The sequence below is a fragment of the Chiroxiphia lanceolata genome, chromosome 2 (genome assembly GCF_009829145.1).
Source record: "Chiroxiphia lanceolata isolate bChiLan1 chromosome 2, bChiLan1.pri, whole genome shotgun sequence".
In the NCBI taxonomy this organism is placed as follows: Eukaryota; Metazoa; Chordata; class Aves; order Passeriformes; family Pipridae; genus Chiroxiphia; species Chiroxiphia lanceolata.
Genome location: NC_045638.1, coordinates 73,806,943 through 73,831,249, shown reverse-complemented (window position 1 = coordinate 73,831,249; position 24,307 = coordinate 73,806,943). Strand labels below are relative to the sequence as shown.

Below are 24,307 nucleotides of genomic sequence, written 5' to 3'. Positions count from 1 at the left end.
TAAATGAATTTCCCTTGAGGTTGTTTATCAGTAAGACATGTAACTTTCTAAGACCAGCATAGCTAATACTTAAGAACTCACTCTACTCCCAAGCATCGTTATGCAACATTAAGCTACCATTTGTGCTTTCTTAATATTCCTTTCAGCTCTTAATACATTTAGTACAACGTAGGAAGAAAGAGGTGTGGCAGCATCTAATATAAGCTTAGCTGGCTAATGACCCATCATGATCATTAGTAGTATGCATTAATTAGAACCTTCAGGCTACTGCTTGTCTTAGTTCGTCAGAGGTTTTCTGTTTGTTTGTTTCCGTGCTTTTTTAAATATTTAAACTCTCTAGAGGCTTAATTGCCTGTAGCTTGATCTCCTGGGTGCAATCTATATATTTATTCTCGTGAAGTTACTTATTTGTTATGCTTTCTTTTTCTAAGTTTGTCTTAGAGAATTGGGCCCATCACAGCTATCATAGGAGCTTTCTCCCTTTCCTTAATAGTTTTCTTCTTGCAGTCTCCTAACAGCTTTTCTCACCTAATGAGGTCTTCAAAGTGCTAAGAAAACATGTAGCAGAAAATCTACTTGCTGTGCATCATCTCTGGAGCCTATTATAACTTTATGCCTTCATTATGAGTCCAAGACAGAGTTGTAGACAACACCATTGCATCTTTGCTAATACATTTTCAAGGAAAGATGAAAGATGAGGGTTTTTTAAATATGTTACTAGATTTTAATTAGTCGAAACCACATACGTGTCAGCTACAGGTCTAGAATGCAGTTTATTCGCGCTTACATTTGATATTACAAATTACTAACTTATTTTTTAAATTAACTAGTGTCACTCAAATAAATGTAGTAAAGATTCCCAGATTTGTGGGTCATTTAGACATCTACTTAAAGGTACTATATTTACCCAATCTCCAATCTTTGTTGACCTTCTTTTTCCACTTCATACTAACTTGTAACCATTAATGTTCATTCTAACACATGGCTTAACTTTTTTGTAAGACATTTTCATTCTTTTTATTAGTTTTGTTAGCTTTCTCTTTTTCCTGATATAATTTACAAAATGAGATTCTTTTATTTTGCTCGCTTAGTGACTTCTTTTGAGAGAGTCTATCTTCCTACTTGTAAGATACTGGGGTTTTGGTTTTTTAAAAAAGTGTAAGTTTGACTCCAAACTCCGTATTACTTCTACCACTGTTACTAGGTAAGTGTTTGTACTAAAATTCATCAAGTAAAATGTGTTCAAAATTCTGAGGTTATCTCATACTCTTAAATATTAAATTACAATGAGAACATGACTTGGGAGTTATTTTCAGGGGTTAGCCCTTCAAGGTGCCACATAGGCTCTCTTGTCCAGGAAAAGTACCAGAAGCCATAGCTGTGAAAGAGACTGATCTTTAACAATATTACAGTAATTACAAACTCATTTATCTAGGAATGAGTATCTCCTCTGAGGTCACAAGCAGGCAGCTTGCTAATACCCTCTTCATATCATGTATTCCCTGATAATTTGGCAGCTGAGATCTGCTTAGGCACTCTTATCAGTTACTAAGTTCTTGTCCTTCAGACAAAAAGCGTGCTTTAGTATGAAAGCACCTGTACTGCAAAAAATTTCCTCTCATCTTTTAAAGTCTACCAGTGTATCTGCAATTTGTTGATCCACATGAGCATGATCAGACTTTCTGTCCCCAGATGATTTCTAATAGTTAAGGTCAAATAAAGACAGTGGCCACTATGATCCCCCTGAAAATCAGCTGCATTTAAAGATAATTCGGGTGATAAATTAAGTAAAAACATTAAAAGAACCCACTCTGTACCTTCCTCACGAATTTTTAGGATGTTTCTAAATGCCCCCTTCAAATCCCCCATAGCAAGGTCTCTTACTATGAACAGATTTCATTACTGTCTGTATATCTAATTTGGTGGGGCACAATGAGCAGCTAGGTCTTTCAAAACAGTTGTTCGTCTGCTGTTCAAGACAAGGAGTACCTTAGGGAGGCTCCAACAGGCCTGAAGTACAGATAGTTAGAGTGCAAGGTCTGGGAATAAGTAATGGAAATGGTACATCACCTGGGAGGAGTTCAACAAGCTCAAGAAGAAGCCATGAGTTAACACAGTGGGATGTTTTGGCATTGGTGAAGTAATTCCATTCTGGCTGCAGTCTAAGAATGACATGAAATTTTGAATTGCCTACAGTAGCTACTCTGGATTGTAGTGCTTGGCATGAATGAAGATACCAATTACACCTACTTGGCATGCCCTGGCTTCCTTCAGTAGCAAAGAATGATGGGTAGGCATGAGGCTCTGATTGTTCAGCAAATGCCCCAGATCAAGTTGTGATTCAGGGATGTGGACAAGGTGATGCTGTTCATTCCACTGATATGCTTCTATTATCCTTCTGAGTGGCAGACTGGGAGACAATTTAAATTAGACTAACAGTCTTATTTGTACTGTCATCTATTAAAGTCAGCATTGATCTAGTCAACCTGCCACTTTTTCCATCACTCACTGTTGGAACTTCCTTGCCAGGAGTGTCAGTACCAGGTGCCAAAATTAAGCAACAGCCTAGAGACTGCATGGACCATTGAGGAAGCAGAATGCACATGCATATTTCTCACCAAGTTAATGCAACAGTATGAATTCACAAAGTGGAATGCTCACATTTAATTAAATGGCTATCTTGTCGATCTAGAAGATCCAGTACTTAAGCATTTTTTCCAAAAGCTAAAATGTTAGCAGCTCTGTTCATTGATTCAGTAACACAGATTTTGTTCACCTGAATTATTCCCTATAATTTTTTTTCTTATTTTAAATCTAATATAGTTAAGTAATCAGAAATATCTGCCCGCATTATTTGATGACATTTGTGGATAGTTTTGCAGGTACAAAGATCTTGTGGTGACCGAGTTGATAGCAACACTAGACTAAATTTTGAAAATTGTTAACAATTGTAATTATTGTTAATTATGTTCTGCCTAACATAATGTTTGCTTTCTCTGTATTTCAGGACTCATCACTGCTTCTCCAGTCTACTCACAATGTGACTGTGAATGCTCGCAATTCGAATGGGGAAGTCACAGGCAGATTAAATGTGGGTAAGTCTAAGTGACTATTCCTTGTTCACTGTTTTGGAAACATTGTAATGAATATTTGTAAAGAGCTTTGAGAATATAAAGCATTAAACACATGATTATTTATTACTGTTATGGCCATATTTGAATAGTCCAGCTGTAGATTGGTAAGTGGCAGCAGTATATTTTCAATTTCTCATTAGTTTTTTGTATATTTGAAGCTCTTTTTTATTGCAGAGTTATGCAAAGGTCTCTGCAAAAGTTGCTTTTTTTTCTTGTGTCGATAGCTATTGATAGTTGCAAATCATTTTGTAAGAAAATGCAACAGAAGGACATGGCTAGAGTCTCTCTGCATTTCCTAGTATTCCAGAGACTAAAACATTTAAGCAGATGTCCTTAAAAAAATTCAAATTCAAAACTCAGAAATGTACCTTGTTTACTATGTATGGTAGCAGTAAAATATATTGGTTTACTGAGTGAAATCAATAGATCTAGACAGATGTAAATGAGAGACCTTGGCAGAAAGAATAAGCAGACCTTACTCCTTAAATCATATTTTTAAGGCAAAAATGGCAACAGTGTGTATCAGATAAAATGGAACTTTTCTTAGCTTTGTTAATATTTTTCAACCTTTATTTGACTTGGGAGAAAAATGTAACAATTTATTAACTCATTTCTTACCAGGTTCTCAGGCAGTAAAGCATAAATTCCCACTTATTTAATGTAGGCTAACCTGATATGTTTAAATAGTTTTCTAGACTGGGACCCAGATGAGCATTGATGAGCAACGTTTCCATGCTCTTGAGACTATGTAACTTCTTGAAAATTCCTACTTGAAGGATTATCATTTCAATTCATTGAACGGTTTGCAAGCTTCACTATTTTCAAACAAACTGTTTTCAAACAAAAGAAAAAAATAATTTAAAATGTATAAAGGAGCCTGCTATTCCCCTTAAAATATATAATTATACAATTAATCACAATTTGGCCTTTAAATGTTTTCAAATTCCTTTCTTTGTAATTCAGTCTGTCATAAAGGTCTGCATGATTTCTCTTAAGAAAATGCCCCTAAATATTTATCAAAACCTGATAGTAGCAGCCATATCTCATTTTGTTCATAATTGAGTATGAAATGTACATTTTCATATTATTAGTAAAGTTATTAAATCAGTTTGCAGTAATTAACAATTCAGTGACCATATGATCAAAACCAAACACGTCCATGGTCAAAATTTCTGTGACATGATATATCTGCTATTGAGTTCTGTCTGCTGCATACTGTTTGTGGTTGCCCATCATAGGACCACCATGTGTATCAGCACTGTAGTTGTGTCCATTGTGCCTAATGACCAGAAGTTATGAGGAGGTCCTTTGGGAAGGGCAGACTCCAAAGCAGATCATTGACCCCCACACTAATTTGTCCAACCAGATCCCTGCTGTAGTCTGAGAAAGTTACAGGTGAGATCATGTCAGACAGTAGGTCAAAGGATGAATTGTTTGACAGTGTCCAGCCTGCATCACCTAGAGCTGTTGAGAAGGAAAGTCTGCTATAAAGGCATCCATAAAAGTTTCGTCCTGTATTTAGTTTAGGCAGTTGTCATATGAGCGGCTCCATCTTTAATGGGTGCTTTTGCATGGAAGTGAAAAAAGCGGCTCTGATTTCTGCTGAACTCAATTCAGTTGTTGTATTTTAATGTACTCATGATACACTGCAGGAACTTTGTCCCAGTGCAAATAAGGCACCTTCATATTTCAAGCTGGAAACATGAGATACCTTTGGCGGGTGGAAGGTGTATTGCTTATGAGGCAATGCTTCTGCACAAACAGTTAAACTTTGTTGGGGAAAAGAATGTCAGCACTTAATAGTGGTATAAATCAATTGCTTGTTCAGACTTCAGCACCTGTAATGTTACTGAGGTCCATAAATGAGCAGTCTGAGATATTCACCCACAGTATATCTTTCCTGTTAAAAAGAGAACTTCAGTGCTGGAAAGCATGTGAAGAGTGCATTTTCCTGAAAGAAAGGGTATTTTAGTTGTTGTGCTAGCCCATGTGTATAGATGTTACCTTAGGAAAATGAAACCTGGCAAAAATAACAACAAATCTCAGTCATCGTTTTGGGGTTTTTTTACCCCTTCTCAGTAACTATTTAGTCGTCTTCTGAGAGTGTTAACAAAGAGAAGTACAGAAAGTGAGATGGAATGTGCTGCCTTAAATAAATAGAAAGTTAAAAGGACTGTTCTATTGGGCTAGAGACATCTAGATTGAAGAAAACATGTAAAATGAAGACAGACAGAGAAGGGTCAATACAAATCCATGGTGTAGAATATGGACTATGGTATATGGGGAGGAGAGTTCTGCTGGATGGGAAATGTCTTGTCAGTAGTGACTCATTAATACCACCCATATTTAGTATTTTCCCTTTTTATTGGTAGTTAAATTCTGTTTCTCTGCTTTTCTTCACCTGTTTTTTCTGGCTATATCCCCATAACGTGCAGTTCAGTGTATTTTGTACCTTATGATGTTTTGTTGCTCTTTAACCTTTTCCTCAGGAAAAGCCAAATACTTAGTGTTGTCCTGATGAAAAGTTGTCTGGCTGTGCAGAGAAGCTGTAGCTGGCTTAGACAATATATGAGGAAACCAGTACAAAGGAGGGGAGTGTAGATTGGAAGACCTGCATCTCAAATCTTTTAAAAGTCTTCAGTGTGCAAAGGCAAATCTAATTCAACACGGAAGCAGGAAAGTTCTGACAACACTGGGGCTTGCTCTGAAAAAAATACTTAGATAAGAAAGTGAAATAATGATTTGAACCTGGGAAATCACAACTACATCAGAAGAAATACTAAAGTGCATTTGCATATTATTTGAAATATTTGATGTTTAACTAATCTCTCTTGATTGGCAATTCTGTTTATTAAATTCATTAATCATTAAGAACTGGTCTTACATGCTGTCTGCTGTAGTTGGTACCATTGTAAATACTAACATGAAATATTACAAATATTAAATCACAGTAATTTTCAACTGACGTATAAGTGTTGGAAGAGCAGTAAAAACTTAATACTTTAAAAAATTCTGTTAATACCTAAATATATGGTCAAAAAATGTCAACTGAGGTGACAGTCTGTTAAAGTAAATACATAGCTTTATACTTTTAGCCGTTGTCCTTAGTCACTCATAAAATGCAGGTATATAAAATGCTGTTCCCTTATAAGGAGTGTGAAAAATAGATGTGTGGCTTATTTACTTCATATGCACAAGCCTTTGCTAAAGAGTTAATGTCTTCTACAATTGCCGGCATCCTGGAATTGTGTCTTAAAACTTTAGTCATCTTATAAATACAAGTAGTTGCAATTGTGAAGGAGCTGTATAGGTACGTTTGAGATTGTTCTGAGGATGGCAATGTAATACACCATCACTCATGAGATTATAACAAAAATAGCTTTTAACTCATGGAAACTGTGATTCAAATGATCTGTTAAAATAATAAATTACTAAGAATGATTTAAATACCCAGTCTTACATAGAAATAATTCACAAGAGAGTTCTGAAACAAATCTTTACTTGAGGAGTTTCTGTTAAATTACTCATATGAGGATAACAAGGCACAATATTATGCATTTCCTCATGAACGACAGATATACTAAAAGGACATCAAAATGTGAGCAACTTCCGACATGAGCACTCCTGTTTTTAAGTTTCTGCACGTCCCTCAGATCATCTGCATGACATACCTCTTGCAGGAATTATCTGGACATTAGAGCTCTTAAAAAAACATTGCTGTGGATGTTGAGTTTTGGACTGTGTTCTAAAATAAGCTGCTTTCAGAAGCCTCACTGAATGCAAATACTTTTAACTGCTTACCAAGAAAAGAACACTTTCAAAAAATAGAGATCATAAATTTAAAAAAACCCAAACCAATTCTGTGTTTTACTCTTTTTTTACTTAAGTATCCTTCTGCATGACAAAAATACCCATTTTGTTTGGATTACTCTTTAAAATCATTTAAAACTCATATATGACCAAAGAAACTCGTATTAAATTCAAGTAAATAACAAAAAAAAATCAAAAAAAAAAAGGAAATAGAACCTTTAATTAAGGGAATAGGGGGAAATGATTGCTGTAGCAATATTTCTAGGAGAAATGGGACTTCAAAGGATGGTGGCCAACAGACAGCAAGGAAGGAATCTAAGCAAGGCATAGTTGTAGGAAAATACAGGATTGATAGTCATAGGGAATTAAAAAAGCTGTGGAGAGAGTTGCTTATAGGCAAGACATCTACAGAAGAGATTATAATTATTTTCATTAGAATAGCTCCTGTCTTTAGAATTTTGAATAAGATTCAGGTTTCTTTGTCACAGCTTGCTTATCAACCTTCAAAATAATAAGTAATATTGTCTGTAATATCTAGAACTTTCTTTGGTAATCCAAGAAAGCTGCTAATTGTCATCTCAAAGATTCCTTTTCTTACCACTTCAAAGCCTTTTTAAGTCCTAGAATGAAGAAGCAATGTAGCACCTTTGATTTATACCCTGAGCCATAATAAAGCAACTTAGTGTAAAAAGTTGTTGAACTTTTTCGGTAATGAGTGATAATAAATATATTATATATAAAAGAAACATATGGACTAGATAGTCAATTGTCAAATACTTAAGAGCAACATTGGCATCAAACAGTAAATGATGTTTCACGCAAGTAAACATAGGCTTCTATATACACCCTACCAGCAGATGAATATAATACAGTCAGCTTTTGCAGTGGTATTCCAGTGCTGGATAATAAGGATGTGAATGAAGAACAGCACTTTTCCATTTGTCATTACTGAAAATTAGGGCCAGTTAAGAGATTTATTTTTCAAGGATCATGTAAGGAGGCTTCAACCTACAGAAGACCTTAAACTCTGCTTGTAATATATCTTTTTCAGGAAAAAATTAAAACAAACAAACAAACAAACAAACAAAAATCACCAAAGGAAAGAAGTTTCCAAAGTTGTGCAAGATCTGTGAGAACAGATTCCGATAGAGTAGATTACTGGTCCTCCTCCTAGTTCAATCACTTACACCAAGGAATAGTAACATCAGTAGCTTTGGGTAAGGGGTTCCATTTAAAGTATTTAAAGCTTGAGGAATTTATTTAGATAACTGGATTATGAAGCTGTTCTGCATTGTTAAGCATGAAATCAGCTCCACTCAGAAAGCATGGGAATATGGTGAAAGTCAAAATGGTTTATGCCGTGTGAAAACAGAATTACAATCAATGTTCTGCCTTGAGACTATTTTCATGTCTATAACATTAATCTGAACAGCTGTTGCAAAGAGAGCATTTGTGCTATCCCGCCCTGCCTTTTTCAAACAGGAACAACATTCTAAGAAAACAGATCAGTGTCAGTACCTAATATAGTGCTTTATTAGAAGCAATTGTCATTTAGAAACTATTACTTTCCAATGTCAAATAATTTCTGGTTTTCTTATCAGCATTTTAATATTTCATTTTCAAGTGATGATATTTTTTCACCAGAGGCATAAGAGGAAGAAAAACAGTGTTAAGGAAGCATGATGATTGTAAGAAGAGTTTGATGTTGTTTTTACAGGGAAAAACCCTGAGGTCTGTTTCATAAATTTGACTTAATGACATTGTAAAATCATTTTTCCTTCTTTATTTTTCCAGGAAGTCTTTCACAAAAAACTCAATTTTTGTCCAAATAAGTTCTTTCTTATCTTTAAGATGAAAGCCAGAACATGTTTCTTGAAGATCTTTGTCTGCAGGAAGATGATTATTTGCACAACTTTAATTGCTGTCCAGCTGGGTTATAAGAAGGAAAGATACAACATAGGAGCAATTAATAGAAAGATAAATTTGAAACTTCATGGAAGTATTTTTGAAGTGATTAAGTCTTCCTATGATCAAGAATTTACAAGATTTGTTCTAAGGGGATTAAATTAGGGATGCTGACTTCCTAAATAAAAAACTTTTAACTGCCAATGAATCTCATCATATCAAGACATACATGCTAGTTTTATTTAAAAAAATTTTAAAAATTTAAGCCAGACTTAAAACGTCCTCTAAGAGTTAAAAAGATAGTTACTGTGAGGGTGGTGAGGCATTGAAACCGGTTGCCCAGAGAAGCTGTGGATGCTCATCCCTGGAAGTGCTCAAGGCCAGGGTGAATGGGGCTTTGAGCCACCTGTTCCAGTGAAAGGTGTCCCTGCCCATGGCAGGGGCTTTGAGCAACCTGTTCCAGTGAAAGGTGTCCCTGCCCATGGCAGGGGAGTTGGAACTAGGCATTCTTTAATGTCCCTTCCAACCCAAACCATTCAATGATTCTATGATAATGTGTATTGCCAACTTGCTTAAGTATGACATCACCACAGTTAAGGAAAAATTTAACCTGGCCCAGGGGAATCCTATGCTGTCACTTCTCTTCTGACCAAGTCTGTAAGAAAAGAACAAGTCTACAGAGTTTTGCTCTGAAAAAAAAGGCTAATGTTTAGGAAATCCCTTTTTATTTGGAAAATAACCAGTTTGTGGATACCTGTCTCTCATTAGAGAGCAATTACTTGTCTGAATAGCTTCATTCTCTCTTTATTCCAATGGGAGACAATAATTCAAAATGAGAGAAAAAAGGGAAATTATTATATGTTTTATGACCTTCTCAACTTCCAGTCTCAGTAAATTTGCAATCCCATACGTATCTTTGTTCCTATGGTACAGTAATCATTAACATAAGTAATTGGATGGTAGTTTGAAGATAATAGCTGTTGCTAAAGGTGAGGACAGTTTCTGCAACTTCCTTCCTTTAAAGTAGTAAGAATATTGAATTATTGGCATTGATTAATGCTAGAAGGATCTGTAAAGGCTGGGTTAAAATAGCTGACTTTTACTGTGCCTGTAATCTGTGATAGAATTTGAATAATTAAGTACATCTAAAATCGTAATCATTTCAAGTGTAACTATCAAATCTCGATGGCAGTTAGTGGCCAAAAAAAGGAGCTAGATCCCTGTCTTTTTGCAGCAGGTCTGCAGAAGACACCCCCATCCTGATGGACTGTTTGAACGCATATCTGCAGTGTACCTTTGTGGCAGCGAGGACTAATTGCACACTGGGCTACATCATTCCACACCTGGGAGGCCAGGTCTGGAATACTGTTAAGCCCTCTCCAGTATGACAAAACTGTGAGCAAACTGAGGAGATGCACACAAGGTACCATTAAGATGGTCAGGGAGTGGAAGCATGTGAAGCATAAGAGTCTGAAGAAGTGTTTGCAAGAAAAGAAAGCTTAAAGGGGGTTTCCAACTTCTGCCTGATACTAGGAGGGCTAGAGACTAAATGAATCATAGAATCATTAAGGTTGGAAAAGACCTTCAAGATCAAGTCCAACCTTCAACTGAATACCACCATGCCAACTAAAGCATATCACACAGTGCCACATCTACTCATTTTTTGAACGCTTTTCTGAACCCACTTTCCTAGGTAGCCTGTTCCAATGCTTAACCACTCTTTTAGTGAAGAAATTTTTTATAATATCAAACCTGAACCTCGCTTGGTGCTACTTGAGGCTATTTCACCTTGTCCTATCACTAGTATGAATCCAGATTCTTTTTGGGGTGCACAACAAAAGGGCAAAAAACAGTAATGGTCATGAGTTGCAGGGAGGCAAAATGCAACTGGGTAAACGGTGGGGGGAAATATCACTGTTAGAATGGTTAACCATGGGAACAAATTGTCCAGGGAAGCTGTTAAATTCCCTTCCTCAGAAGTATTAAAATTTTGCCTGGACAAGACCCTGAGAACCTTTATCTAACTTCCAAGCAAGCTGACCTTGATGTGATCAGTAGGTGGGACCAGGTGACTTCCAGAGATGACCTCTGGCTTGCATTCTTCTGTAGTTCCATCTTGCCCAGTCTTCAGCTAACCCTCTGAAAGAGCTCATGTTACTTACAGACCCCATGTCAGACTTTCTAATCTGATGTAGAAGTCCTGGATACACTAGGACATCAAAAATAAGCTGAAGGCCAGGCAGAGAACACAGAAGTATGTAAATGGACTAGGCAGTTGTGTTATCAGCTGAGTCATTCCCCACCTGTTTAACTGATCCTCTCACATTGTCCTGTGCCCAGATCCAGTAGGTATGCTTAGGTATGAATCACAGTAAATAAAAGACCTTCCTTCCCTAGAAAACCCCTAGGGGAGTCAAGAGTGAGGAGGAAAAATGAAAAGGAAGACCGTTTAGTATTATGTCAGTTGTTTTTGGAAGACACATCTGTCAGTAAGTGGAAAACAAATACTTTTCTATAACCTACATTCAGTCAGGTTGCGTCTTTAATTGTAGGATTTTATCAATAAATACGATTATATAGTATTAGTTGACTTACATGTAGTTAATATACTAGGATGACAAACAAAACATATTTAGGCATTAGGAGATTAAAGTTTCAGATATTGAATTTGGCTACTGTTTATGAGTTGAAAATTAACCTCACTGGGATCACAATACAATTAGTGTTATTGCAATGTAGCTAGTGTATGTGTATTGTGGAATACAACTATGAGAGATTAATGCCTACTTTTCATTACATAAATTTATTCCCATTTGTGTAAAAGCCTATTATTCCTTTTTGAAACTTGTTCCACATATACTGAGATGTCTCATCTCTAGCATGAATAAAACATACACTTGCATTTTGTTTACCCTATTATTCCCTATAAAGATATAAAATACATCAATTATTATCCATACTATTCTCTGATAATGAAGGTTATCTATAGGACAGTCATTGTGCCACTTTACTGGGGCATTTTTGTTGAGAAAACTGTGGACCCGAATATTCTTGTTAAAAATTTATTGAAGTGTGCAAGGTCCAGGATCAAACAGGAGAGAAATCTGGATGGAAACCCAGCACAGGCAAGGCCGTGAGTTGTAGTTTCAAAGAGAGACAAGTTAAGGCTTCTTTGGAAAGTATATAATGTTCAGTGAGTGCTCTCTTGCAGAGTTTTTCCTTGATTAAGTCTGGCTTTAAAAATCATGGGATTAGATGAATGGGAAGGATGAGGAACCAGCCCCTGCAACACCAGTAAAGTTGGTAATACCCGTTTTATTTGATCTGTTTGAATACAGAAGGATCTGGCTACACTACATAAATAGCCGGTTTTGTTAATGCTGTTGGGCACAAACGGGAACAATCATAAAATCATAGAATGACCTGGGTTGGAAGGGACCTTAAATAAAATACCTTAACCAAGATTTTCTAGGAAGGCATTGACAAGATTGCTTCACTTACCCAGAGCTTCTTCTTTTGCTCTAAAAAAAATACTGTTTAATGCCTTATCACTGAATGAAGATATTTCCTGATATCACTTTTTGCAACATACTTCTCAGAAATTAAGTCATATGCTTCATAGTGGCTTTAGAGAAGAGCTAAAATGAGGTCTGTAAGGCTGTGCCTGGGTGCACATGTGCAAACAGAGTGTAACATAATGCAGAGTTCAGCCCTCTATCCTGACCATTTTCAAGTAGAATCAATATTGGGGTTTATGCCTTAAAATTATTGCCCTGGTTTAGGACATTATGGCTTCTCTAACCCTTTCCGTGCTTGGTGGGCTATTAAAAGCAATTACTTTGTATCTGCTGAAACAATAAGGAATTTGTTTGGAACCTTATGGTATGCATCTCTTGTACCAGCTACCATGCAGATTTTGTGAAATACCTGCATGTTCTTCTTAGCACTATCAATCATCTGTCACCTAATGCCATTTCCAGAGAATCAGAGAATATTCTGAGTTGGAAGCGACTCACAAGGATCATCATGTCCAACTTTTAAGTGAGTGGTCCATATGGGGATCAAACTCGTGACCTTGGCATTGTTAGCACCATGCTCTAACCAACTGATCTAATTTAACATAAGGTCTAACAAAAAGAAGAATTCCTATTTTTTTGAGAATTACTGCCTGGAATATATTTAACACTTATGGGAGCAGACATGGTAAGACAAGTTCTTAATGGGAAGGAAGCAGTTCGATGCTTCTTGGTTCCATGGATAGTCTGTGAAATACCTTTGTTAAAAGTTGCTGAAAAGCAGTCTTAACTGCTTTGAGCATTCTCTTAATTTTAATTCTGAACATGGATTTAGATGACAACTCCATGAAATAGATATTCAAACTTACGTGGTGTGAATTTTTAATTCATCAGGATGTTGGAAAAGGGAATATAACGGGTTTGATTTTTATCCACTTACCAAGCCAATAGTGTAGAACATGATGTTTTAGTGAATTTAGGATCTCGAAATATGCAGATTCTCTTGTGCACAATTATTTTAATTTTTGGAGTACCAGAATCAATTGCAAATACTCTCATAGTTTCTTGAAACTCTTTTAAGAACATAGTCAGTAATATTTGCTGGATATGTGTAGCTAAACTGACATTTGTTTTGAAGAGCTGAGCATCCTGCTCTTATCATGGGACATTTGTAATTTTAAATCATTTGAACCTCCCTAGTCAAAAAGGATGATGCTGCAAAGGCTTCGATAATTAGTTTCTGTGTTTCAAAAAAAAGAAAAATATGCTAGACTCATACTGATCAAAGCAGTTTCAACACCAAGAACATGAATGTTTGTCTTGATCAATTCAAAAGGGATTTCCTAAATTCCCTGGAAAACCAACTATAAAGCATGACTACAGGCACAGTTCTGAACAACAAATTAGATCATGTAAATAGACTTATCCAATTTCTGTACTTAGAGGGCCACTATCCTTAGAATATCTGGGTGCTTCATGATCTTTAGTGTACTTAAATGGGTCACTAAATTATTAAGACACCAATTAAAAGTATTAGCCATTTATATAGAAAATTAAAGAAAGATGATGTCATTATTTCATTATTCTACTGTGCTTTGCAGGTCCTAAAATGGTAGAATTCCACGGTCAGCAATTTCAGATCAACTCAAAGGATGGAAAGCCACTTTTTACAGTGGATGAAAATGAGGTTGTAATTGGCACAGACAAACTTCGAGTCACAGGTTTGTAACCATTTAAGAAATGCTCAAATAATACCCATAAGAAAAGCACAATAAAAATGGCATTTTTAAATACATCATTATGTGTGAATACAAGTTCCATTTTTACCTCATTAAGAAACAGAAATATGAAGATATTCTGACCTTTTCCAATAAATAATCAGTAAGAACTTTTGAAAGCAAAATAATATATATATAAAAATATGTAAATATGTCTGTTTATTTTATTTTAAAGCCATTAGTGATTGGAACTGTACTGATGCATCTTTTTCTGAATTATTTAATGTTTCCGTTGCACACTGTTTCAGGCTGAAAAAATTCTAAATATTCCAGTCTGAGTTGTAATGAGTTTGATTTGTGAAAACTGTGGGCTCTCTCTGATATTTTTATATGGTTTTATCTTGCAAAGTGAAAGCCACTGTATTTCTGTTATGTGTGTAGCATATATCACAGAATTACAGAATCAACCAGGTTGGAAAAGACCTCTGAGATCATCGAGTCCAACCCATGACCCAACACCACCTTGTCAACTAGACCATGGCACTAAGTGCCACATCCAGTCTCTTCTTAAAAACCTCCAGGGACAGTGACTCTACCACCTCCCTGGACAGGCCATTCCAATGTCTGATCACTCTCTCTGTAAAGAATTTCTTTCTAATGTTTAGCCTAAACCTCCCCTGGCACAGCTTGAGACCGTGCCCTCTTGTCCTACTGCTGGTTGCCTGGGAGAAGAGACTGATGCCCATCTGGCTACAACCTCCTTTCAGGGAGTTGTAGAGAGGGATGAAATCTCTCCTGAGCCTTCTCTTCTCCAGACTGAACAACCCCAGCTCCCTCAGCCTCTCCTCACAGGACTTGTGCTTGAGTCCCTTCACCAGCCTAGCTGCTCTTCTCTGAACCTGCTCCAGCACCTCAATATCCTTCCTGAACTGAGAGGCCCAGAACTGGACACAGTACTCAAGGTGTAGCCTCACCAACACAGAGTACAGAGGAAGAATCACTTCCCTGTACCCGTTGGCCACACTGTTCCTGATACAGGCCAGGATGCCATTGGCCTTCTTGGCCACCTGGGCACACTACTGGCTCATGTTCAGTTTCCTCTTGACTGGAACCCCCAGGTCCCTCTCTGCGTGGTCGCTCTTCAGCCACTCTGTGCCCAGCCTGTAGCGCTGCATGGGGTTGTTGTGGCCAAAGTACAGGACCCAGCACTTGTTCTTGTTAAAAATCATACCTTTGGATTCAGCTCGTTTATCCAGCCTGTCCAGGTCCCTCTGCAGAGCCCTCCTACCCTCTAGCAGATTGACACTCCCCCCCATTTTGGTGTCATCCGCAAATTTTGCTGATTGTGGACTCAGTCCTCTTGTCCAGATCATCAGTAAAGATATTAAACAGGACTGGGCCCAACAGAGATCCCTGGGGGTCGCCACTAGCGACCGGCCGCCAACTGGATGCAGCACTGTTCCCCACCACTCTCTGGGCCCAGCCCTCCAGCCAATTCCTAACCCAGCAGAGAACTGGGTTCTTCTGTCCAAGCCGTGGGCTGCCAGCTTTTCCAGGAGTGTGCTATGGGAGACAGTGTCAAAGGCTTTGCTGAAGTCCAGATAGACACATCTATAACCTTCCCCTCATCCACCAGGCAGGTCACCTGATCATAGAAGGAGATCAGATTGTTCAGACAGGACCTGCCATTCCTAAACCTGTGTTGGCTGGGTCTGATCCCTTGTCAATCCTGTAGCTGTTGTGTGATCGCACTTAGGATGATCTGCTCCATAACCTTGCCAGGCACTGAGGTCAGGCTGACAGGCCTGTAGTTTCCCAGGTCTCCCTTCCAGCCCTTCTTGTGGGTGGGTGTCACATTAGCCAGCTTCCAATCATCTGAGACCTCCCCGGTGATCCAGGACTGGTGATAAATGATAGACAGCAGCTTGACGAGCTCTTCCACCAGTTCCATCACCCTAGGATGGAACTGGTCCCATAGACTTATGAGGATCCAAGTGGCTCAGCAGGTCACTAACTTCTTCCTCCTGGATAACAGGGGGGTTATTCAGCTCCCCGTTGCTGTCTACCAGCCCAGGAAGCCAGTTGTGCTGAGGACAACCTGTGTTCTTGTTGAAAACTGAGGTAAAGAAGTTGTTAAGTACCTCAACCTTATCCTTGTCTTTGGTAACTATGTTCCCCTCTGTGTCCAACAAAGAATGAAGGTTTTCCTTGCCCCTCCTTTTGCTACTGTTGTATTTATAAAAACACTTTTTGTTGTCCTTAACAGAAGTGGCCACATTAAGTTCAAAGGCCAGATTAAGTTCACAGGATGATATTTGTAGTATATTTTAAATGTCATTTGTCAAAAGACAAGTTTGTCTTAGGCTATTTCTGGAAATCACTGAAGTACTCATTTACAAAGTAATACATCAAAGTTATCACATGACAAGCTATTTCCTTTCATATGGCCTGATAAATTCAACCTTCATTTTCTAGGTGTAAGGTTGCATTAAAATGGATCAAGGTGTGATTTCTCTTTAAGCAGAAAAGTCCATCAAAGGAAACATTAAAATTATTCTGTAACTTGTTTTCAAATATATTTTTAATATTTTTACCAGATTGCAACTATCATGTTTGGCTTTTGCTAATTATTGGTCCTCTGAAATCTTGAGGTCTTGATTTTAATGAATAGATTCATATTATTTCACTGTGTAAGACTATAAATATGGCAGTAACTATATGATTAGTGTTTCAAAGCCAAAGTTAAGTTATAATAACTATGTTAATAAATTTTGTTTATACCTGAGGGTCTTATCTTAGGTTTTTTTACTTTTTAACCTAATTGAAATTACAACTTTGTTTAACCAGGAAACCATATCAAATAATTATTGTTTGCCCAAGGGATGCTGAACTTTAATAGAAAAGCATGTTTAACAAAGATATAGAAAACTGCGTAATTGTTAACTGATTTGGAAAAGGTCTATCTCTGCTCAAAGTAAAAATCATTCATACACAAGCTAGAGAATGTATTCTGACTCATCCAATGTGAATCTTTACACTGCATTGATAATTATTTACTTCAGCAGATATTGTAGAAAGACATATTGCCTGTTTCTTTTGTACACTGTAGTACAATTCAAAAGCAAATACATAAAGTCACTGAGGTTATTTCAGTGTAAAATTAAGTGAGAGGTGATTCATGCCTACTTTGCTTCAAATTAATTTATTAAAATTGTGATTTAAATGATACTATTAGCATGAAGGATAAATTATTGTGATTTAAATTATACTATTAGCATGAAGGATACATTTGTAGTACTTTGCATACTGAGATAATTTTTAAACATTTTAGATAGAGAACAAGATCAGTGTGAAATAAATTTTGAAGAGTTCATATCATAAGAAACAGATGACCCCGGGCTTAAAATACACAAAGAACATTTTGCGTTTTTTTATGTACAATATAGTGAACTATTTGATTTTATTTCTCCTTATGTGAATTATGAAAAGCGCAGTAATGATTTGTAAGAAAACCTAACAGTTTTCAACTAAAATATAATATAGCAGAGAGCAAATATCTATTATTTATGATATTTCAGGACAAAGGAAAAAGTCTAAGAATAAGCTAATCTAATCCAACAAGAGTTTCCTACAATTTAGTGTGTTTCAACATTATTTCAGTCAGATATTTTCTGGCCCATGGGGTAGAATAAAATAGCAGCAGACTCTCTCTGCTCTAAGAAGAGCATATGCCTGGGGAAAGCCATAACCAGCAAAGTGTCACAGATACCCCACAGGGTCACTGACAGGTCTTAGATGCTCATGTTCAGATGGCTGAATCGAACCTTCAGTCCACAGCCAATGCATCCCGGAGCATGAAGAGGACACCTAGACCTGCCACATGAAGAGCTCTTGTGCCAACCAAATGTCTGCTTTAGGGTGAGCTTAACAGCTCATCTCCGTGGAATACCATGGATAGTGGCTAAGTTCACATGCTAAAACATTAGCATCCAGCTGCATGTGAGACACCACATGATATCTCTGTATCTACAAGAGATGCTTCCTTTGATCATGGCAGCTGAAGGCCAGGCAGGATGTACAAGGGTTGTTTCAGATGACAGTAAGTAAATATGATTAGGCGACTAAATTCTTAAATTTAAGTGTATGAAACTGAAGCTCAGCTTAACCCTTCATGACGACTACTGCTACCTGAAAGAGCGCGTACTCCAATTACATCCTCTTTAATATTTTCAGAAATCACCTGCATATTTTGCAGACATTGCTGCTGCAGAGGTACTGAACATCAGCATTTTGTTCTGGTAGGGTTTTATACCTCCAGGTGGCATTGGTGAGAGTGAAACCCACTTTGTAGCAGTTTATTGGCTGGCAAAGAGCTGATTGCTTTATAACTAACGATGTTGTCATGGCAGACTCATAGAAACAGGATTGTTAAGGTTAGAAAAGCCCTCTAAGATCATCAAGTTCAACCAACCACTGTGTTCATCACTAAACCATGTCCCCACATCTACACTTTTTTTTTTTTTGAAGGAAAGCTGGCAGGGCAGAGGGGATCAATATTTTTAAGGAGAAACATACTATATCACCCTTTCTCTAGTTTACTACTTGTACTTCTGCTTGTTTGACGTTTATAAACATTTCCTAAAGTATTGTCTGAGTATTGTCTGTGATTTTCTAGTGCCCTGTTCTATGGAAAGGTTTTCAGTTTTCCTAGCTAATGCTGAGGTGCAATGTGAGGATGTGTATTTGATTTTAACACTTCTGCTCAGAAGGTAAGTTAAGTAGGAGACAATCTGAGGGTATGAATAAACATTCTGTTAGACTTTAAGAAGGAAAATTGTCCTTGCTTGATAGGGTGCGTGGGAAGTTAATGAATCTTGCTGGCTTCAATCCTCTCATTGAGAAAATTAATATCTTGTTCTTGTGTATTTTAGAATTACATTATATTAATAAGCAGTAGCCTATAAAATAGTAAATATAGTAATATTCATATAATAATTAATGTTCTTTCTTTACAGTTTAAAATATAAAGTAGGAAATGAAGAAATCAATTTAGTGTATTTCAAAATAATATTGCCCTGTGGTTTTTTTTGTTAGTGTCATACTGTTCAAACTTAAGAAGTTTTTTTCACATAAAGGCAAGGGGTTATTCCTGCGTAGCGTTTATAGCTCTAGAATATGGAAGTAAGCCTTTTCATTCCATCTTACACCACCTGCCCACCCCCTCTCCCCCCAGGAGCATTGACACTGATGTTTCCTGTTGTCTTTCTTCCATTATCCCCTATTTCCATGAAAGTGATACTATCTCTGTTACCACTTACCTGTCTTTATAGAACCATAGAATCATAGTATCACATAGCCTGTAAAAGACCTTTAAGATCAAGTCTAACCATTAACCAGCAATGCCAAGTCCACCACTAAATTGTGTCCCCAAGAGCCACATGTACACTTTCAACAGATCAACATATCCCTGCAAAATATCTTAGTTGTACCAAATCAGCGTTTTCTGATAAACATTTTTAATTCCTTAAGGTGTAGGGTGTTTTTTTCATCATCTTCAACATGTAAGGTTGCCACATTGTAACACCCACCAGCACAAATACTAGAACAGGAGAATAATTGACTGCGTCCATCAAGACATTAGGTTTTATCATGCAGAATAATCTTAATGTTAATGAAGAAGGCTTAAAGCTCTGTCCGAATTAATGAATTTTGAATTTTCCATTATTATATTCATGGCAGTTAGTAGTTTACAGAAAGGTTAATGTATTTAAATTGATGAGGAGGATATCAACAGCTGAGTAAAATTTAAATACAAGTTTAGTAAATCGATGCTTCCTCAAAGTGGTGGAGTGATTTAATGTGGTAATTCTCATATCTTGTGTACTTCTCTTCCATCCAAGCTAAGGAGATTTCATTCTTTCATGCTTCCTTAATACGTGCTAAGAATTTTCCCCTAGCCCTCATGAAGTGACAGTCTTCCTCTTAATTGTCTCAGCAATGTATTAATTTTTAATGGTTTTTCTTGATTTCACTTCTTTTCCTCTTGCCATGTTCTCTGCAGTTGCCTCAAGTGATTTTTTCTCTTTTTCCCTTTATGCTACATTAAATACAATCTAATACCACATCTATACTATCTACACCGTACTTTCCGATCATCCATTGTCATTCTCTGTCTAGATAGAGTCTAAATCCCTAACTTAGGGTTTCTACAGCCCAGAATTCTTTCTGGAGGGCAACAGCATCCTATTCTAACTGACAGAGCAGCCAGACAAGCCACCTTGTATAATATCCTAACTATTAAAATATATTAATATTATAATATTATTATAATAAAATTATAATAATATATTCAAATATGTTGCCTTGCTACATATTCACCTGAAAAGTACTCAGAGATGTGAATCCTCAAAGCCGGAGATCACTCAGCCTAAGGAAGTCCACTCCCATTTTTTATGAGTATCTTCACAATGCTTTTTTGAGCCATCTCTTTTGCTGAGGGGCTTTTGTACTATTTTAGCGAGTTCCTTGATCCTGGTGAAGCTTAGGTGGGAGATGGTAACTGAGTTGGTGATACTACAATAATGCTAATAAGCAGGAGAGCAGAAATGGATGTTCTTGGAAGATTTTCAGGTCCAATGGGGAAGCTCCTGTTAAGGTTGAGTGCCCACTGTTTCTTCCTCGTTGGGATGAAACCACTCTTATTTCAAGAGGTAAACTGTCTGATCCCAAAATCATTACCATTTTCCGTGCATAAATACCATTATATATTCAGCAAGTCTCCTTATAAATAGGGGTAAATCTTTGATGAAGCTATATGCCAGAATTTTTGATATGCATAGAATAGTCTAAAAATAAATATGATAATTTAGGACTGTAATATTTGCAAAGGTTTTTTGGGATTTAAATTATTTCTGTTGACTGTAATGGAAGTTACATTGTACAAATCTTATTATTTTGTTGTCCCAAGTAATTTAAAATTTCTCTACTTTCAGACTTTTTAGATTTCATTTTAAGAATTTAATGTACATTTACATTACCTGTGTATTGTGTTGTTCCAATCAATAGTGTAATGGTAATAATATAGCTATATTTTATTGTCTTATAATTCTTAATATATGTTTTCTTATCTGAATATCTGATATCAAGGTGGCCATATCAAAACTGTTACTTTTTTTTTTCATTCTGTTACATTATAGTATTTTTCTTTTTTTTTTTTTTGCAGGGCCTGAAGGAGCACTTTTTGAACACTCTGTAGAAACACCACTTGTAAAAGCAGAAGCTTTTAAACAGCTTAGGTAAGAATTTATAGTAAAAACATAAATCTAACAAGTAAATATTATTTGCTATAGAGATTCACATTTTTTGAACATATGATTTCCAACACAGAATTACTAATAACTTCTTTTCTGTTTTGTGTGACAAGTTACTGTTTTGAAGGAAAATTATATATTGCTCTGTGATTTGGAAATATATTATGAATTATTTATTGCTGATGGTGAATATTTAAAACTCTGTGGAACGATTTTCTGTGAACTTCTGTTTTTCAGTTTTGAAACACTGAAATACAACTTTTTCTACTATGTTACAATATGAGTTGCTTGTCTGCAGCAAGTCATTGACCTGTTATTAGTCGAGATTTTTAGAAACTAGTGTCAATCTGGGAAAGCAGACTCAAAAAAAAAAAATTTGGAAATGTGCAAAGCTCTCTACGACTAAAGAGCAGTCTGGGCTGAGAAAATCATTATGAAGTACTTCATATGATTCAGAGCTCCTTAATTGTGGGATAGCGTTTCTTTGTGCATTATTCTATGTAATTTTGAGTATCCCAAATTAGTTTATAATATCCTGGTTATGATGAGGTAATAAACTCAAATTATATTCTCTTCATGAATATATTATCTGTCATTTTATAAGCCAGTTCAAAGAAAGATTTGAAATGAAAGAGGATTTCCTTAACAATTATATTTCTGTCCTTTCATACCTTGGCAGTTTGTTACTTTCTATTATAATTTCTCTTCTTAGTTTTCTTCTTCAATAGAGATAACTAGCAGAGAGTAGTGGAAGATGATTAAAGCTATCAAAAACGCTGTATCTTGCTGATTGCCAATCTATTGGGAATGGCAAATGAGAGGGAGACTATTAAGATACTTATTTTTATTTTCTCTTTTTATATTTAAGATTTATTTGCGGTGAGATACCTTGTGCTTGCATTTGAAGACAGTATGAGCTCAAGACATTTTTCTTTTTACATGTTGATGTCCACTTCCAAAAATGTGTTTCTTCTGTTATGGTAGAACTTCAGTGTGACAGACTTTGATCAATGTGTAGGGTTCTGCATTGTAAGTGTTCGTTGTCTAGTTTTGTAGGGAGTAGATTCATTATGTTGTAAATTTGTCATTTTCTGTGATTACCTCAATTTTAGTAAAGTAGGAAATAGACTTTTATGATTGCAAAGTCAAGAGGCTCTCCCTAAATTTTAATTGGCTACATATCCACTATTTTCTGTGGTCGTTCAAATGCATCATCAATTAACGTTCAAATAGGCTTAAAGCTAATAGTTTTATTCTACATCTGTTGTGCTGTGTTACATTTTAAGTTCTTATCTGCACTTCATTTAATAAGTTACACTGTTTCAGGGTGCATACAACCATTGTTATTATAATTTTTCCACCTGTTTTTGAAATAGGATAACATTTAAATTTAAAAAATGAGCTTAATTCAAAGTGTTCATAAATTTCTCCTGCATGGATGAGTTTACCTCATGGCTTATCTCTTTACTGATTTTTACCATGTCAGCTATAAACACCATTTAATCTAGAATGGTGCTATGTGTTAGCAGAGCTCAAATGTAATACTTAAAATCCCATTCAGTTCTGTCTTCAATTAACTTAAAATAGTGGGAAGTATAGATTCTTCCAGAATTGACAGAAGTTTTCTTTTAATTACTGTGATGGCATTTGACATGAATCTAGAGCTGCTAAACACCTGTGCTAGAAACTGAGTTAGCCTAAGAAAACTGAGTATTAGGGTATGTAGCTGTGCAATGTATACACCACTCACTCGTGTCATCATAGAGTAATAGAATCATAGAATAATTTGGGTTGGAAGGGACCTTAAAGATCATCTAGTTCCAACCCCCTGCCATGGGCATGTCCCATGAGACAGGTTGCTCAAAGCCCCATCCAACCTGGCCTTCAACACTTCCAGAGGTAGGGCATCCACAGCTTCTTTAGGCAACCTGTTCCAGTGCCTCACCACCTTCACAGTAAAGAATTTCTTCCCAATGTCTAATCTAAATCTTTCCTCCTTGTTTTATCACTATTTGCCCTTGTAAAATGTCCCTCTCCTGTCTCTTATCCTGGCAACCCTTCACCCAGAGAAGTTCAAAATGCCTCCGTCCTTTATTCATTTTTTTTCTGTCATGATCAGGGTCAAGTTTGAAAGCAGAGATGGCAATAATCTAGTTTTTCATGGAGGGCTTCTGGGAAGGATTAAGAAGCAAATGCACTGGTCTGCAGTGCAGATGCTAAGTTAAGATGTAGGCAAAGAAGGCCAATTTGTAAAGCTCAAGCTGGAAAAAGGTTACTTTCAAGGGTAATCTTAAATGTCAGTGTAAACAAAATTCATGGATTCTGTTGTGAAGGAGTTCAGATAAGTTTACCAATGAATGACTATTTCGTAATTCCTCATAAATATTCTGTTTCATTCTACACTGTTAAATACAGGAACCTACCTACCTACTGAAAAGCACTTCAATATGAAAATTTAAAATGTGATTTTAAGTATTACTTTTCTATTTTAAATTTAAATATGCTTCCTTTCTAGATCAAGGTAGTGAATACCGAGTTGTAGGTAATATAACATATTTTCTCACCTCAAGCCTTATCTCTACACTTTTATTTTTTTCTGCTATTTTCCCTCTATTTTTCTTTTGGTGGTTGTGCTGTGCCATGTGAATATGATATGCTGGCTGAATGTGGTATAAAGGGCCATGGTATGAAGCATTAAATGTAGGGAATACTGTTTCAAGAAAACCTACTAAAATGCAGTTGCATGTTTTAAGGAGCTGACTGTAAAGCTGTTAATGCTCATAACTTTTCAGCTCATGTCATGAACGGAGGCCACATTCATTCTCTGTCATTCAGATTTAGAGCAGGATTTCAAACAAAGCTGACACAAATGGCCTCTGAATTACACGTTCTGCTGGTTTTCTTGTCCAAATGCC

The 24,307-nt window shown here is 36.4% G+C and overlaps 1 protein-coding gene across 4 annotated transcripts in view; it reads left to right on the top strand.

The window, feature by feature from the left end:
- Window positions 1-24,307, top strand: part of SGCG (sarcoglycan gamma) — a 111,230-nt gene that overhangs the window by 66,851 nt on the left and 20,072 nt on the right. For all 4 annotated transcript variants that reach the window (XM_032677579.1, XM_032677570.1, XM_032677586.1 and 1 more), the window contains 3 exons: window positions 3,008-3,095; window positions 13,966-14,085; window positions 21,305-21,377. In XM_032677579.1, the coding sequence (XP_032533470.1) occupies window positions 3,008-3,095; window positions 13,966-14,085; window positions 21,305-21,377 (281 nt within the window). The remainder of the gene's footprint in view (window positions 1-3,007; window positions 3,096-13,965; window positions 14,086-21,304; window positions 21,378-24,307) is intronic.